This window comes from Oncorhynchus gorbuscha, linkage group LG02 (genome assembly GCF_021184085.1).
Source record: "Oncorhynchus gorbuscha isolate QuinsamMale2020 ecotype Even-year linkage group LG02, OgorEven_v1.0, whole genome shotgun sequence".
Classification (NCBI taxonomy): Eukaryota; Metazoa; Chordata; class Actinopteri; order Salmoniformes; family Salmonidae; genus Oncorhynchus; species Oncorhynchus gorbuscha.
Window position 1 is genome coordinate 20,508,792 of NC_060174.1, and position 15,916 is coordinate 20,524,707.

At 44.0% G+C, this 15,916-nt stretch overlaps 1 protein-coding gene across 2 annotated transcripts; it reads left to right on the forward strand.

The window, feature by feature from the left end:
* Window positions 1-59: 59 nt before the first annotated feature.
* LOC123991640 (excitatory amino acid transporter 1-like) lies at window positions 60-15,734 on the forward strand. 2 transcript variants are annotated; one of them, XM_046293280.1, is made up of 12 exons: window positions 60-350; window positions 543-625; window positions 6,624-6,887; window positions 7,132-7,269; window positions 7,519-7,726; window positions 7,827-7,869; window positions 10,734-10,862; window positions 10,986-11,170; window positions 11,356-11,589; window positions 11,909-12,103; window positions 12,983-13,117; window positions 13,599-15,734. In XM_046293280.1, exons 3-12 carry the CDS (start codon window positions 6,668-6,670, stop codon window positions 13,795-13,797), a joined length of 1,686 nt encoding a protein of 561 aa, XP_046149236.1. In that variant the 5' UTR covers window positions 60-350; window positions 543-625; window positions 6,624-6,667; the 3' UTR covers window positions 13,798-15,734. The 2 variants fall into 2 exon arrangements, with proteins under 2 accessions (XP_046149236.1, XP_046149245.1); XM_046293289.1 differs by having other exon boundaries at window positions 546-625.
* Window positions 15,735-15,916: the final 182 nt, after the last annotated feature.

Genomic DNA, 15,916 nt, shown 5'->3' on the forward strand with positions numbered 1-15,916 from the left:
GCATTTAGGATATTTTTAAGCAGCAAATAATCTCTCATCATTACTGTCATAACCACTCTACCACCCACAAATATTGGGACTACGCGAGCTCCGCCGATTCGGATGAGCAGCAGGTGGCTTTCCTTCACGCCAGAAGAATCGTTAAAACCTCTTCCCTCCCACGCAGACCTCTGCTCGATATCGAGGCGTTTTTCTATCGCGTAGGAGGGCTGGAGAAAAGCTCAAACTCATGCAATTTAGAGATATTAACTGTAGATGTGAATGTGTGCTACTTTGGGCTACTTCAGTTATGTGAGCGGAAGGCAAGCAAAGGAATTAACCATACCGTGCAAGGACCGTCTTGAGGGAAAGTATGAAAATGCAACTTTTTTTGTATTGTATTAATTTTAAATTGACGGTTAATTATAACATGCAAAACATGTAATTCACTCTCACTTAACAGCTAGATACATTATTTCATGTCTATCAAAGATACCAACTTTGATAACTTGTACACAAGTTATAATATTGTAATTTTGAAGCATATGTTATGATTATGCCAGCAGTTGAAGACGTTCCACCCAGACCAGAGAAGCTCTCCATGACTGTATCGTATTCTGTGAAGAGGAAAAACATCGTAAACAGGGTATCTTTTTCTTTGCATATTTTTTTTAGCAGTTATTAAAAAGGGTACACATTTAAAAGTGACAATGAACTTGACAGTAATAACTGAAATATTGTCCTGATTTGCTGTCAGTGTTTGGAGAAAAAAAGGAACAACAGCTAATATCCTCCAGCATTGAAAAGGAAAAAGGGAGCTCCCAGAGCTGACACTAACTGCTCACTTGTTGATGCTCAGTTAGTATGTCTCTTAACCATTTGTTGGGATTAGGGCTAGTTGTAATGATTCTGCTCTGCTAGGTTTATCACAGCCCCATGGTAGAATAGTGGCAGTGGTGGTGATGTAATGTCCACCAACAAAAAGAGCAGTGGTTTTATATGAATGGTACAAATAAAGGACCAATTAAAAAAATTGAAGTTGCATTGTCATGTATTGCTATTTCTAGCCCTGGAACTGCTGGGGAGACTAATGTTGGCTAGGACAGTGGGGCATGGGTGGAATAGGTGGGGGGTTAGACTGTACCTGCTGTTGTCCCAGGGCTTTGTAGTTGTGTGTGTGCTGGTGGGTGGGTAGGGCAGAGCATGCATAAGAAGGTTAGGTCAGATGAGATGACAGACCTTTTCATGTCTGCCCGCTTATGAAATCAGCGAACCGTCACCTCCAGTCAATTTGCCCCTGACAGTACGGGTAGACTGCGTCTGTTGTATCTCTAGGCTTTGGACTGTTGGGAAAAGAAGCCCTGAACTAAACCATGAGTGGTGAGTATGCTATGCTTAAAGAGTATCCCACTGGGCACAGATGTCAGTTCAACATCTAGTTTTGATTTACATTTGGTTGAGTTGTCAGCTAACGTGAATTCAACATGAAATCATAAACAAAAATCACCACATTATTGGATTTACCGTAGATGAAAAGTTGGATAAAAAATACTAAATGCCCTTACATTGAAAACTTTTTGCAAATCCAGTCAGTTTTCCACTTATAATTTTTTTGTGGAAATGATGTGGAAACAATCTTGCCCAGTGGGATATTAAAGGTAAGGCAGATTGAGTCAGTTTGAAAAAAAAGTGGGAGTTTAAGGGACCAGTTGAAATTTTCAGCATATTTTCTTGATATTCATTGTGTTGTTTGATTTTGCTTCTTTGTTTACAAAACTTGTTGCATAGAAAAGCTGTGATTTGCTTCTGGCTTTTACGTGTTAGAATCACACTGTAGTGTTGGTACTCTGTGTTCCTGTATATTTTAGTAGGGTAGTTTGAAGAGGCTCAAGGCTTTCTTGTAAGTTAGGTATGAAATACCATCACCTTTTTAAGCCAACTTCTCCATACATACCGTGGCAAGGCTAATGTAGGTTCCCTGTGCCCTGGGTGGTGACATCAAGGGAACTCGTCCAGTAAGACATGCATGCAACTTTAATTTCAACCTGCAGCTTGCCAGCCTGCCAGGGTGTCCACAGGGCATGTTCGTTATGGTGAAACATTAGGGTGAAACAGATAGCCTGCCAGGGTGTACACAGGGCACGTTCGTTATGGTGAAACATTAGGGTGAAACAGATAGCCTGCCAGGGTGTACACAGGGCACGTTCGTTATGGTGAAACATTAGGGTGAAACAGATAGCCTGCCAGGGTGTACACAGGGCACGTTTGTTATGGTGAAACATTAGGGTGAAACAGATAGCCTGCCAGGGTGTACACAGGGCACGTTCGTTATGGTGAAACATTAGGGTGAAACAGATAGCCTGCCAGGGTGTACACAGGGCACGTTCGTTATGGTGAAACATTAGGGTGAAACAGATAGCCTGCCAGGGTGTACACAGGGCACGTTCGTTATGGTGAAACATTAGGGTGAAACAGATAGCCTGCCAGGGTGTACACAGGGCACGTTCGTTATGGTGAAACATTAGGGTGAAACAGATAGCCTGCCAGGGTGTACACAGGGCACGTTCGTTATGGTGAAACATTAGGTGAAACAGATAGCCTGCCAGGGTGTACACAGGGCACGTTCGTTATGGTGAAACATTAGGGTGAAACAGATAGCCTGCCAGGGTGTACACAGGGCACGTTCGTTATGGTGAAACATTAGGGTGAAACAGATAGCCTGCCAGGGTGTACACAGGGCACGTTGTTATGGTGAAACATTAGGGTGAAACAGATAGCCTGCCAGGGTGTACACAGGGCACGTTCGTTATGGTGAAACATTAGGGTGAAATAGATAGCCTGCCAGGGTGTACACAGGGCACGTTCGTTATGGTGAAACATTAGGGTGAAACAGATAGCCTGCCAGGGTGTACACAGGGCACGTTCGTTATGGTGAAACATTAGGGTGAAACAGATAGCCTGCCAGGGTGTACACAGGGCACATTTGTTATGGTGAAACATTAGGGTGAAACAGATAGCCTGCCAGGGTGTACACAGAGCACGTTCGTTATGGTGAAACATTAGGGTGAAACAGATAGCCTGCCAGGGTGTACACAGGGCACGTACGTTATGGTGAAACATTAGGGTGAAACAGATAGCCTGCCAGGGTGTACACAGGGCACGTTCGTTATGGTGAAACATTAGGGTGAAACAGATAGCCTGCCAGGGTGTACACAGGTGTACACAGGGCATGTTCGTTATGGTGAAACATTAGGGTGAAACAGATAGCCTGCCAGGGTGTACACAGGGCACGTTCGTTATGGTGAAACATTAGGGTGAAACAGATAGCCTGCCAGGGTGTACACAGGGCACGTTCGTTATGGTGAAACATTAGGGTGAAACAGATAGCCTGCCAGGGTGTACACAGGTGTACACAGGGCATGTTCGTTATGGTGAAACATTAGGGTGAAACAGATAGCCTGCCAGGGTGTACACAGGGCATGTTCGTTATGGTGAAACATTAGGGTGAAACAGATAGCCTGCCAGGGTGTACACAGGGCATGTTCGTTATGGTGAAACATTAGGGTGAAACAGATAGCCTGCCAGGGTGTACACAGGGCATGTTCGTTATGGTGAAACATTAGGGTGAAACAGATAGCCTGCCAGGGTGTACACAGGGCATGTTTGTTATGGTGAAACATTAGGGTGAAACAGATAGCCTGCCAGGGTGTACACAGGGCATGTTCGTTATGGTGAAACATTAGGGTGAAACAGATAGCCTGCCAGGGTGTACACAGGGCATGTTCGTTGAAACATTGGTGAAACATTAGTTATGGTGGTGAAACAGATAGCCTGCCAGGGTGTACACAGGGCATGTTCGTTATGGTGAAACATTAGGGTGAAACAGATAGCCTGCCAGGGTGTACACAGGGCATGTTTGTTATGGTGAAACATTAGGGTGAAACAGATATAAATCAAATGTTGCCTATAGAAGCTGCCAATGTCTATCAATCCCTACAAAAATGTCCATTAATTATAACCCACATAATCATTTACATTTCCTGTTTTTGCAGGATTATTTTCTCTGCTGTAGCTAACTGGCTCAAATTAAGATCCTACATCTGTAGTATGTACTGTAGTTGAATCGTCATTAGTTTCAAAATAATGCCTGTATGCACCCCTTTGGGAGTAAAATCAACATGAAATCAAATCAAATTGTATTTGTCACATGTGCCGAATATAACAATACAAGACCTTACCATGAAATGCTTACTTGAAAAAGCCCTTAACCAACAATGCATTTCAAGAAATAGAGTTAATAAAATATTTACTAAATATAATAAAGTTTAAAAAAAATCTAAACGATCAAATAGTAACACAAATTTACATAACAATACAGAGTCAATGTACGGGGGTACAGGTTTGTCAAGGTCATTTGTAAAGTGACAATGCATAGATAATAAACAGTGAGTAGCTGCGGTGTAAAAAAAAAGGAGGGGGGTGTAAATAGTCCAGGTGACCATTTGATTAGTTGTTCAGCAGTTTTATGGCTTGGGGGTAGAAACTTGTTAAGGAGCCTTTAGGTCCTAGACTTGGCGCTCTGGTACCGCTTCCCGTGCGGTAGCAGAGAGGACAGTCTATGACTTGGGTGACTGGAGTCTTTGACAATTCTTTGGGCCTTCCTCTGGCACCGCCTAGTATATAGGTCTTGGATGTCAGGAAGCTTGGCCCCACTGATGTACTGGGCCGTACGCACTACCCTCTGTAGCACCTTATGGTCAGATGCCGAGCAGTTACCATACCAGGCGGTGATGCAACTTTTTGAGGATCTGGGGACCCATGCCAAATCTTTTCAGTCTCCTGAGGGGGAAAAGGTATTATCGTGCCCTTTTCACTACTGTCTTGGTGTGTTTGGACCATGATAGTTTGTTGGTGATGTGGACACCAAGGAACTTGAAACTCTCGACCCGGTCCACTTCAGTCCCGTCAATGTTAATGGGGGCCTGTTCGGCACTCCTTTTCCAATAATCCACGATCATGTCCTTTGTCTTGCTCACATTGAGAGAGAGGTTGTTGTCCTGGCACCACACTGCCAGGTCTCTGACCTCTTCCCTATAGGCTGTTGTCGATGATCAGGCCTACCACTGTTGTGTCATCGGCAAACTTAATGATGATTTTGGAGTCGTGCTTGGATGAACAGGGAGTACAGGAGGGGACTAAGCACGCACCCCCGAGGGGCTCCATTGTTATGAATCAGTGTGGCAGAAGTGTTGCTGCCTACCCTTACCACCTGGGGCGGCCAGTCAGGATCCAGTTGCAGAGGGAGGTGTTTAGTCCCAGGGTCCTTAGCTTAGTGATGAGCTGTGTGGGCACTATTTTGTTTAACACTGAGCTGTAGTCAATGAACAGCATTCTCACATAGGTGTTCCTTTTGTCCAGGTTTGAAAGGGCAGTGTGGACTGCGATTGAGATTGCATATGTGAATCTGTTGGGGCGGTATGCGAACTGGAGTGGGTCTCGGGTTTCTGGCATGATGGTGTTGATGTGAGCCATGACCAACCTTTCAAAGGACTTTATGGCTCTCGTCACTGGGCAGCTCGCGGCTTGGTTTCCCTTTCTAGTCCATAATATGTTTCAAGCCCTGCCACATCCAATGACCCTTGGAGCCGGTTTAGTACGATTATATTTTAGTCCTGTATTGGTGCTCCTTGAAAGCGGTTTGCTCTAGCCTTTAGCTCGGTGTGGATGTTGCCTGTATTCCATGGCTTCTGGATGGGAAATGTACGTATGGTCACTGTGGGGACAGCGTTGTCAATGCACTTATTGATGAACCCGGTGACTGATGTGGTACACTCCTCAATGCCATTGGATGAATCCCGGAACATATTCCAGTCTGTGCTGGCAAAACAGTCTTGTGGCATAGTATCCGCCATCATCTGACCACTTCCATATTGAGCGAGTCACTGTACTTCCTGCTTTAGTTTTTGCTTGTAAGCAGGAATCAGGGGGATAGAATTATGGTCACATTTGCCAAATGGAGGGCAAGGGAGAGCTTTGTATGCATCTGTGTGTGGAGTAAAGGTGGTCGAGAGTTTGTTTTTGTCCTCTGGTTGCACGTGACATGCTGGTAGAAATGATGTAAAACGGATTTAAGTTTACCTGTATTAAAGCCCCTGGCCCCTAGGACTGCCACATCTGGATGAGCATTTCTTCTTTTTTTGTTATAAGGACATATTAGGTGAATTTCCTGGGATTAGTTATATGATATGGCTTAGAACAGGCCCTTACCATACTGGAAGGAGCAGCGAGGGAATCAGATACACTGCTTGTCTTATAGGATTGCCTTGGGCCAGGTAGGATGATAGGATCAGTATTCAGAAAATAACTCATATTTAAATGCAGAGCTGTGATACTGCACTGTATGTGTTTGTTATGCATTTCATCAACGCTCATCCAGTACTGTTTGAGTATTAGCAACAATCATCAGGTTCTTGAGTGCTCTTTTGCAATCCATTTGAATAATTTTCTGACTTTAGTGTTGCTGAATTGATATTAATATGTCCAACCAACTCTTCTATCAAGCAGTCATGTACACTTCATATACATTTTTCCTTCACTGTATTATAACAGAATGCTTATGGTCTCCTCCATCTCCTCTCCTCCAGTTTCACAGGAAACCTGCCTCCTGGACCAGGTGCTGGAGCTGATTATGAATGAGAAGCCCGCCAACACCGCCAGCCTTTTCCTGAACGAGGACGCCGACAAGCCCTCCCTCCCTGAACGAGGCCTCTGGCGGTGGCTACATAGGGCCATGCAGAAGAGAGCGGCCAGTGCCAAGGACACGATGAGCTCCATAACTAAGGAGAGCATCAAGGGCTTCCTGAGACGCAACCTCTTTGTCCTCCTCACCATCGCAGCAGTGGCTCTGGGCAAGTGGACAAAATACTTTGTTACTGTCTTATTGGGGTTAGGGTTAAGGTGATGTTAAGAGCTAAGATTATGGTTAGTTTGTTTGTTAATACAATATTCATTTAAAAAAACTAAAGTAATTGCAGTGTTATTACACAGGCCTATGAGCTGCAGCCCCTAAGTGTAGACTCCTGTGTCAAGAAGACTTGAAATACATACAGTATTCTTCATCAATGATATCATGTCTCCTGTGCATGTATCCAGGTGTCATGCTGGGTTTTGCCCTGCGGCCCCACAACCTGACCCTCAGGAAGATCAAATACTTTGCCTTCCCTGGAGAGCTGCTGATGAGGATGCTGCAGATGCTGGTTCTGCCTCTCATCATCTCCAGCCTGATCACAGGTAGCTGGTCACAGGAGTTCTGCATCCTTAGCATCATTATAATTATTTGCAATTACAGTATCTATTGCTTTTGTCAAACTCAAAGTGATTTACATTTCATGTAGATTTCTCACCCCTTCTGCATGTTATTATTCTACATTTTCCATACTTCTTGCTATTTTGAGTTCAAAGTTAGTTGGTACAGTAATAGTCTTGTGGTAGTAGCTAGAGTATTAATGAGAAAATTATGAACTTTGTCTTGTCTTGCAGGTATTTCCTCTCTGGACAGCAAAGCGTCTGGGAAGATGGGAATGCGGGCTGTGGTTTATTACATGGTGACCACCCTCATGGCGGTCTTCATTGGCATCGTCATTGTGATTGTCATAAAACCAGGGAAAGGCCATAGGGACACTCCAGTGGCCTCTAGTGGTACCATAGAGCCGGTACAAGCAGCTGACGCCTTCCTGGATCTCATCAGGTGAGGAACTATTGTAGGATCCCAGTGACAGTAAGTCAACAGAAGATATTAATAATTGGTTGTCCTTTATTCACTGTGATAATAGTTCTGCATTTTTCAGGAACATGTTCCCACCAAATTTGGTGGAAGCCTGTTTCAAGCAGGTAAGGGAATTCACTTGCCAATTGATCAAGCAGTTATTATTCAATACACTGTGTTAAAATACTTACTCACCAAATAAATTGTTAAGGACTGATACTCTTTACTTATACAATACATACAGTGGGGAGAACAAGTATTTGATACACTGCTGATTTTGCAGGTATTCCTACTTACAAAGCATGTAGATGTCTGTAGTTTTTATCATAGGTACACTTCAACTGTGAGAGACGGAATCTAAAACAAAAATCCAGAAAATCACATTGTATGATTTTTAAGTAATTAATTTGCATTTTATTGCATGACATAAGTATTTGATGCATCAGAAAAGCAGAACTTAAAATTTGGTACAGAAACCTTTGTTTGCAATTACAGAGATCATACGTTTCCTTTAGTTACATTTACATTACATTTAAGTCATTTAGCAGACGCTCTTATCCAGAGCGACTTACAAATTGGTGCATTCACCTTATGACATCCAGTGGAACAGTCACTTTACAATAGTGCATCTAAATCTTAAAGGGGGGTGAGAGGGATTACTTATCCTATCCTAGGTATTCCTTAAAGAGGTGGGGTTTCAGGTGTCTCCGGAAGGTGGTGATTGACTCCGCTGTCCTGGCGTCGTGAGGGAGTTTGTTCCACCATTGGGGGGCCAGAGCAGCGAACAGTTTTGACTGGGCTGAGCGGGAGCTGTACTTCCTCGGTGGTAGGGAGGCGAGCAGGCCAGAGGTGGATGAACGCAGTGCCCTTGTTTGGGTGTAGGGCCTGATCAGAGCCTGGAGGTACTGAGGTGCCGTTCCCCTCACAGCTCCGTAGGCAAGCACCATGGTCTTGTAGCGGATGCGAGCTTCAACTGGAAGCCAGTGGAGAGAACGGAGGAGCGGGGTGACGTGAGAGAACTTGGGAAGGTTGAACACCAGACGGGCTGCGGCGTTCTGGATGAGTTGAAGGGGTTTAATGGCACAGGCAGGGAGCCCAGCCAACAGCGAGTTGCAGTAATCCAGACGGGAGATGACAAGTGCCTGGATTAGGACCTGCGCCGCTTCCTGTGTGAGGCAGGGTCGTACTCTGCGGATGTTGTAGAGCATGAACCTACAGGAACGGGCCACCGCCTTGATGTTGGTTGAGAACGACAGGGTGTTGTCCAGGATCACGCCAAGGTTCTTAGCGCTCTGGGAGGAGGACACAATGGAGTTGTCAACCGTGATGGCGAGATCATGGAACGGGCAGTCCTTCCCCGGGAGGAAGAGCAGCTCCGTCTTGCCGAGGTTCAGCTTGAGGTGGTGATCCGTCATCCACACTGATATGTCTGCCAGACATGCAGAGATGCGATTCGCCACCTGGTCACCAGGTTTGCACACACTGCAGCAGGGATTTTGGCCCACTCCTCCAAACAGACCTTCTCCAGATCCTTCAGGTTTCGGGGCTGTCGCTGGGCAATACGGACTTTCAGCTCCCTCCAAAGATTTTCTATTGGGATCAGGTCTGAAGACTGGCTAGGCCACTCCAGGACCTTGAGATGCTTTTTACAGAGCCACTCCTTAGTTGCCCTGGCTGTGTGTTTTGGGTCGTTGTCATGCTGGAAGACCCAGCCACGACCCATCTTCAATGCTCTTACTGAGGGAAGGAGGTTGTTGGCCAAGATCTCGTGATCTCGTGTGGTCCTTCTGTAGCACAGCTGGTAGAGCATGGTGCTTGTAACGCCAGGGTAGTGGGTTCGATTCCCGGGACCACCCATACATAGAATGTATGCACACATGACTGTAAGTCGCTTTGGATAAAAGCGTCTGCTAAATGGCATATATTATTATTATTATTATACATGGCCCCATCCATCCTCAATACGGTGCAGTCGTCCTGTCCCCTTTGCAGAAAAGCATCCCCAAAGATTGATGTTTCCACCTCCATGCTTCATGGTTGGGATGGTGTTCTTAGGGTTGTACTCATCCTTCTTCTTCCTCCAAACACGGCGAGTGGAGTTTAGACCAAAAAGCTCTATTTTTGTCTCATCAGACCACATGACCTTCTCCCATTCCTCCTCTGGATCATTCAGATGGTCATTGGCAAACTTCAGTCGGGCCAAGACATGTGCTGGCTTGAGCAGGGGGACCTTGCGTGCGTTGCAGGATTTTAATCCATGACGGCGTAGTGTGTTACTTATGGTTTTCTTTGAGACTGTTGTCCCAACTCTATCAGGTCATTGACCAGGTCCTGCCTTGTAGTTCTGGGCTGATCCCTCACCTTCCTCATAATCATTGATGCCCCACGAGGTGAGATCTTGCATGGAGCCCCAGACTGAGGGTGATTGACCGTCATCTTGAACTTCTTCCATTTTCTAATAATTGCGCCAACAGTTGTTGCATTCTCACCAAGCTGCTTGCCTATTGTCCTGTAGCCCATCCCAGCCATACGCAGGTCTACAATTTTATCCCTGATGTCCTTACACAGCTCACTGGTTGGCCAATGTGGAGAGGTTGGAGTCTGTTTGATTGAGTGTGTGGACAGATGTCTTTTATACAGGTAACGAGTTCAAACCGGTGCAGTTAATACAGGTAATGAGTGGAGAACAGGAGGGCTTCTTAAAGAAAAACTAACAGGTCTGTGAGAGCCGTAATTCTTACTGGTTGGTAGGTGATCAAATACTTATGTCATGCAATAAAAATGCTCATTAATTACTTAAAAATCATACAATGTGATTTTCTGGATTTTTGTTTTAGATTCGGTCTCTCACAGTTGAAGTGTACCTATGATTAAAAAAATACAGACCTCTACATGCTTTGTAAGTAGGAAAATCTGCAAAATCAGTAGTGTATCAAATACTTGTTCTCCCCACTGTACATGTATTCAATGCCTGCACTGTTTCCACCAGTACAAAACAGTCTACAAGAAGACCATCTACACCAAGAACGTGACCATTACCCTCAACCTGACTGACGCCCTAAACGCTACAGAGGCTGCCTTGGCTGCTAACATGAGCAGAGTCCTGCAGACCATCCAGGTGGGTGACACATTGGTGGTGGAGTGACTTACCCCAATGTAAAGTCCTTTGGGGGAACAAGTGCTACAGTTACTTTGGATAAGTGTAAATGTGATGTGATGTGAAGGGGCTGTTCTGCTCCAGGAGACAGTGGTGGAGACGATCCCAGTGTCTGGTTCCTCTAACGGGGTGAACGCCCTGGGTCTGGTGGTGTTCTCCATGTGCTTCGGCCTGGTCATCGGCAGCATGAAGCAGCAGGGACAGGCTCTCAGGGACTTCTTCGACTGCCTCAATGAAGCCATCATGCGCCTAGTGGCCATCATCATCTGGTTAGTAGTCAGATTAGTGGTTGCAAGTAACATGTTAATGTACTCGTAAATGCCTTTACCATTACTTCTCACATACAGTATATATATCAAAACACTTTCGTGGGAATTGTTGTGTTAGGTAGAGTGTGGGCTATCCTACAAATATCTCAGTCTTTTATCTCCATTCCTTCCTCTCTCCCCATCAGGTACGCTCCAGTGGGCATCCTGTTCCTGATAGCAGGTAAGATCGTGGAGATGAAGAATCTGGCCGAGGTGGGAGGTCAGCTGGGGATGTACACGGTGTCTGTCATCGTGGGTCTGCTCATCCATGGCCTCTTCGTCCTGCCCCTATTCTACTTCCTGGTCACCAGGAAGAACCCCTACACCTTCATCGCTGGCCTGCTGCAGGCCCTCATTACTGCCCTGGGGACGTCCTCTAGGTGGGTGTAGGAACAGGTTCAGGGTCAGATGTAGCTAATTCATTGCCCTGGGGATATCCTCTAGTTCAGTGGTTATCCGGTTCTCCAGTAACCCAAACAGTGCACACTTTTGTTGTAGCCCCCAGACAAACTCACCTGATCAACTCATTGAGGGCTTGACGATTGGTTGACAAGTGGAATCAGGTGTGCTTGTCCGACGCTACAACAAAAATGTGTGCTGTTGGGGGTACTTCAGGATTGGAGTTGGGAAACACATCTAGTTGTTGTTTGGACCATTATGATCTCACAACGTCCTCTATTCTCTGCCACCCTGCCATAGCTCTGCCACCCTGCCCATCACCTTCCGCTGTCTGGAGGAGAACAACCATGTGGACAAGAGAGTGACACGCTTCATCCTGCCCGTGGGTGCCACCATCAACATGGATGGCACTGCCCTCTACGAGGCTGTGGCCGCCATCTTTATTGCTCAGGTCAATGACATGGAACTCAACTTTGGCCAAATCCTCACCATCAGGTGAGTGTTAAGACACCATTCATGTGATAAGCCACAATGCTATCAATGAGCTAGACCTTCAACTATGAAGTTATTTTTAAGTATTAAGTTATTTATAACAATACATATTTAAAAAAATCTCAACTTGGAATGGATATACAAAAGCATATTAGCTAATTTTGTAACTACATTAAGAGGAGACTCATAACAATGAGTTTTCGTGGTTTTGATGAGATGAATTTTGTGGTCTCTGCCGAACTTCTCCATGCTGTTGGCTTTCTTCTATTGACTTCACAACCCAAGATGGATTACCTCTACCATGGAGTGTTGATTTAGCTCAGGGATGGGCAACTCCAGTCCTCGCGGGCCGGAGTGGTGCTTCGTATTAAACAGGCATAGACTAACAGGGAAATGCTTACTTATAGGTCCTGTTCTAACAATGCAGTTACAAACAATACAATACACAATACAATACAAATACACAATACAATACAAAAAGTATTTTTATAGTCACAAAAGGAATAAATACACAGTGAATAACAATAACGAGTAAAAATAACATGCTATATACACAGAGTACCAGTACCGAATCGATGTGCAGGGGTACAAAGTAATTGAGGTAGCTATGTACATATACTGTAGTAGGGGTAAAGGGACTAGGCAACAGGATAGATAGTAGACAGTAGCAGCAGCATATGTGCAAGAATATGCTCATTTAAGAGATGGCTAGTCATTATTAGCAGATACATTATGGGACACAGGTCAAGTTATTATCGGCGTGCAGCGGTTAGTCTATAACCATGTCTTCCTGGATCAGTATTTTTCACACGTCACTCACCACCGATTCCCTAATGCAATGTGTGTTTCTCTTTCTTATTAAATGGTGCCATCCCTCCACAGTATCACAGCAACAGCTGCCAGCATTGGAGCAGCAGGCATCCCGCAGGCTGGTCTGGTTACCATGGTGATTGTATTGACATCGGTGGGACTGCCCACAGAGGACATAACGCTGATCATTGCTGTGGACTGGTTCCTGTAAGTGTGCCTAAATGTCACTGTAAGGCCGCCACACCACTATAACAGAGAACAGATCCCCCTGAAACGTTGGCCATGCATTATGCGCATCAGATTATTGAAGAACTGTTAATAACTAGCCCTCTCTAATGTTCTGGTGTTGTATACACTTTTTGCATGCTCCATGGTTGGATTTACACACAATGGTTGGAACTCTTTTTTTAATAACAACTTGTGGATGGATTGCATTGTGTTTTTGTGTGGCTGTGCATAGGTTGACACCCTAAGGGGTGTGTGTGTGTGTGTGTGTGTGTGTGTGTGTGTGTGTGTGTGTGTGTGTGTGTGTGTGTGTGTGTGTGTGTGTGTGTGTGTGTGTGTGTGTGTGTGTGTGTGTGTGTGTGTGTGTGTGTGTGTGTGTGTGTGTGTGTGTGTGTGTGTGTGTGTGTGTGTGTGCGCGCACACAATATAATGTCTATGCTTTATAATGTATGTACTTGTGCAGGGACCGACTGAGGACCACTACCAACGTGCTGGGGGACTCTCTGGGGGCAGGCATCGTGGAGCACCTGTCATGCCAGGAGTTGCAGAGCCAGGATGTTGAGGTGGGCAACTCGGTGATTGAAGAGAACGAAAAGCCCTACCAGCTCATCTGCCAGGAGAACGACTCAGTGAATCACCACAACAGTGAGACCCCCATGTAGGGGTCAGGACAGGGGAATTTATAGGCCCAGTCTGAAAACAACCACTAGCCTCTACTGTACTTCTTCTTTTAGTCAACATTGCTTGATCTAATATTTATATATTTCTTAATTCCATTATTTTACTTTTAGATTAGTGTGTTTTGTTGTCAGATACTACTGCACTGTTGGAGCTAGGAACACAAGCACTTCGCCACACCCATAATAACATCTGCTAAATATGTGTATGTGACCAAAACAATTTGATTTGATATTCAGTGTTTGTAGATATGGAAGAACTGGATACAGTAGATGTAAACAATATGGGGGAAAGATATTGGATGCCTAGGTTGAGCTATCACCAAATTGCTAACACCTATCTGATTAACTTCAGATCTGCAAACACTCTAGGGATAGTGGTTTGGCATTGTTTTGACACTCTTAACCATATCACCAACTCTTTTGGTAATTTCAGTCCAAATCTCCATGGATGCATTGTCCACTCTAGAGGACACTGATGAAAGAACTGGACAGGTGAAATCACATTTTCCATAGATATCTAGCTCCCATATTGATTTCACTTATCCCATGTTTTCATATCAGTAGAGAACACTTTAGACTGCTGTTGTGTACTCAGTATCTGATTAATTTACATGAACAAGAAAATAATTGCCATTCAATGACCCTTTTAAATATGTGAATAAATGGAAAATCCATTCCTATCCTCACCATCACGTACCTGGTGTTGTTGCATGGCTTGAATTTATTTGTATTATATTTGGACACTTTTAGCATCATTGACGTAATCAATTTGAGTTTATAGCAGCCTCAGTTGCACTTCTGTAGTTGGTGGTTGTTGTTTTTATTGCGAATCTACCTCTAATATAATTCAAGTGTACATTATGCTTTCTCTTAAGCCATTTAATTTTCTTCCCCAAACATTACCTAGAGAAAATGTTGTAGGCCTATCATATTATCCATGCTACCAACCTTGATAACCAGTTTTTCAACAGTTTTGAAAACAAACACTGAAGTATTGTCATCAGTTTTGATATAATGTACTTTGCTTGATCTCTGTCAATAGCATCAATGTGAATATATAGTATATATTTGTATGGATATCTGTAATAATATTTGACACTTGGGTGATTTCTATGTTACTTTTGAGGTAAATTGGGGTTGTTAGACTTTTAAATTTTTTGAAAACAATATTGGCAACAAAGATGTATTTTCAGTGTTAACTCTAGTGTTTCTTAACTGAACATATGTTGGTACTAGTGCCCTGTTATTTTAACACAAGTCACTCAAGCCTGAAGTATGTGCTATCATTGGGGGTGTTGTATGTTGCTGTACATTGTAAAGATGGAGACATATTGCCAAAAGGATGTCGTAAAGGCTACTGTATTACTTGATATGTTTTCCTCCAATGTTCCTGGTTGTTTGAGTGTTTTCAGACCATGCGAGAATTGAATGTACATTTGGTCCATTTGTAGAATATGAGCAGGGAGATCAGTAGATTTCTAGACTAAAATAACTAAAATGCTCACTAGATATTCCCTTTCCTTGATGCTGTAATCTTAATTACGGTTCATTTATGATTATGGCTTTTTTTATTTTAGTTGACTGTGGGACAAAAGTGGAAAAATGTTATGCCTAAAGCAGTTACATGTATATACATAATTTAAAGGCAATTAAGTTCAATGTTAAAGAGGCATTCCAGAAGATTTGAAAACAATCTAGTTATTATAAACCCTCTGCAGTCCTAACATTTTTACGTGGCATCATTTAGTGCACGAGATACGCGCTCATTTATGTCATGTAGCCTAATTTGTGCCTCTTGTTTTACGTATAAAATAGTTGATTTATGTTTTCATGAGATGGTTTCAATTTGGATGGCTTTAGTATTTTGATGGAAGAATATGAAAGTTGCAACAAATAAATGTCTCAGGAATTGACAACAATTGTGTGAGTCTGTAGGCTGTGATAAGTGTTGTCGAGAGAGACAGAAGCCTTGTTTGTACCTGGTGCTTTTGTGCTCACATTTGTAGACAGGTGTATACACTCAAAACACACATTCTGATCTGATTGTTTTCAGATCTTCCTGACCACCAACGGATGTAGTCAGGCACGCACTGTGTCTGGA

Excerpts from the sequence above, each read along its gene's own strand:
- LOC123991640 (XM_046293280.1), top strand. The coding sequence starts at position 6,668 with ATGAATGAGAAGCCCGCCAACACCGCCAGCCTTTTCCTGAACGAGGAC. Across the intron at positions 6,888-7,131 it reads CATCGCAGCAGTGGCTCTGG|GTGTCATGCTGGGTTTTGCC; the intron begins GCAAGTGGACAA and ends GCATGTATCCAG. Across the intron at positions 10,863-10,985 it reads GAGTCCTGCAGACCATCCAG|GAGACAGTGGTGGAGACGAT; the intron begins GTGGGTGACACA and ends GTTCTGCTCCAG.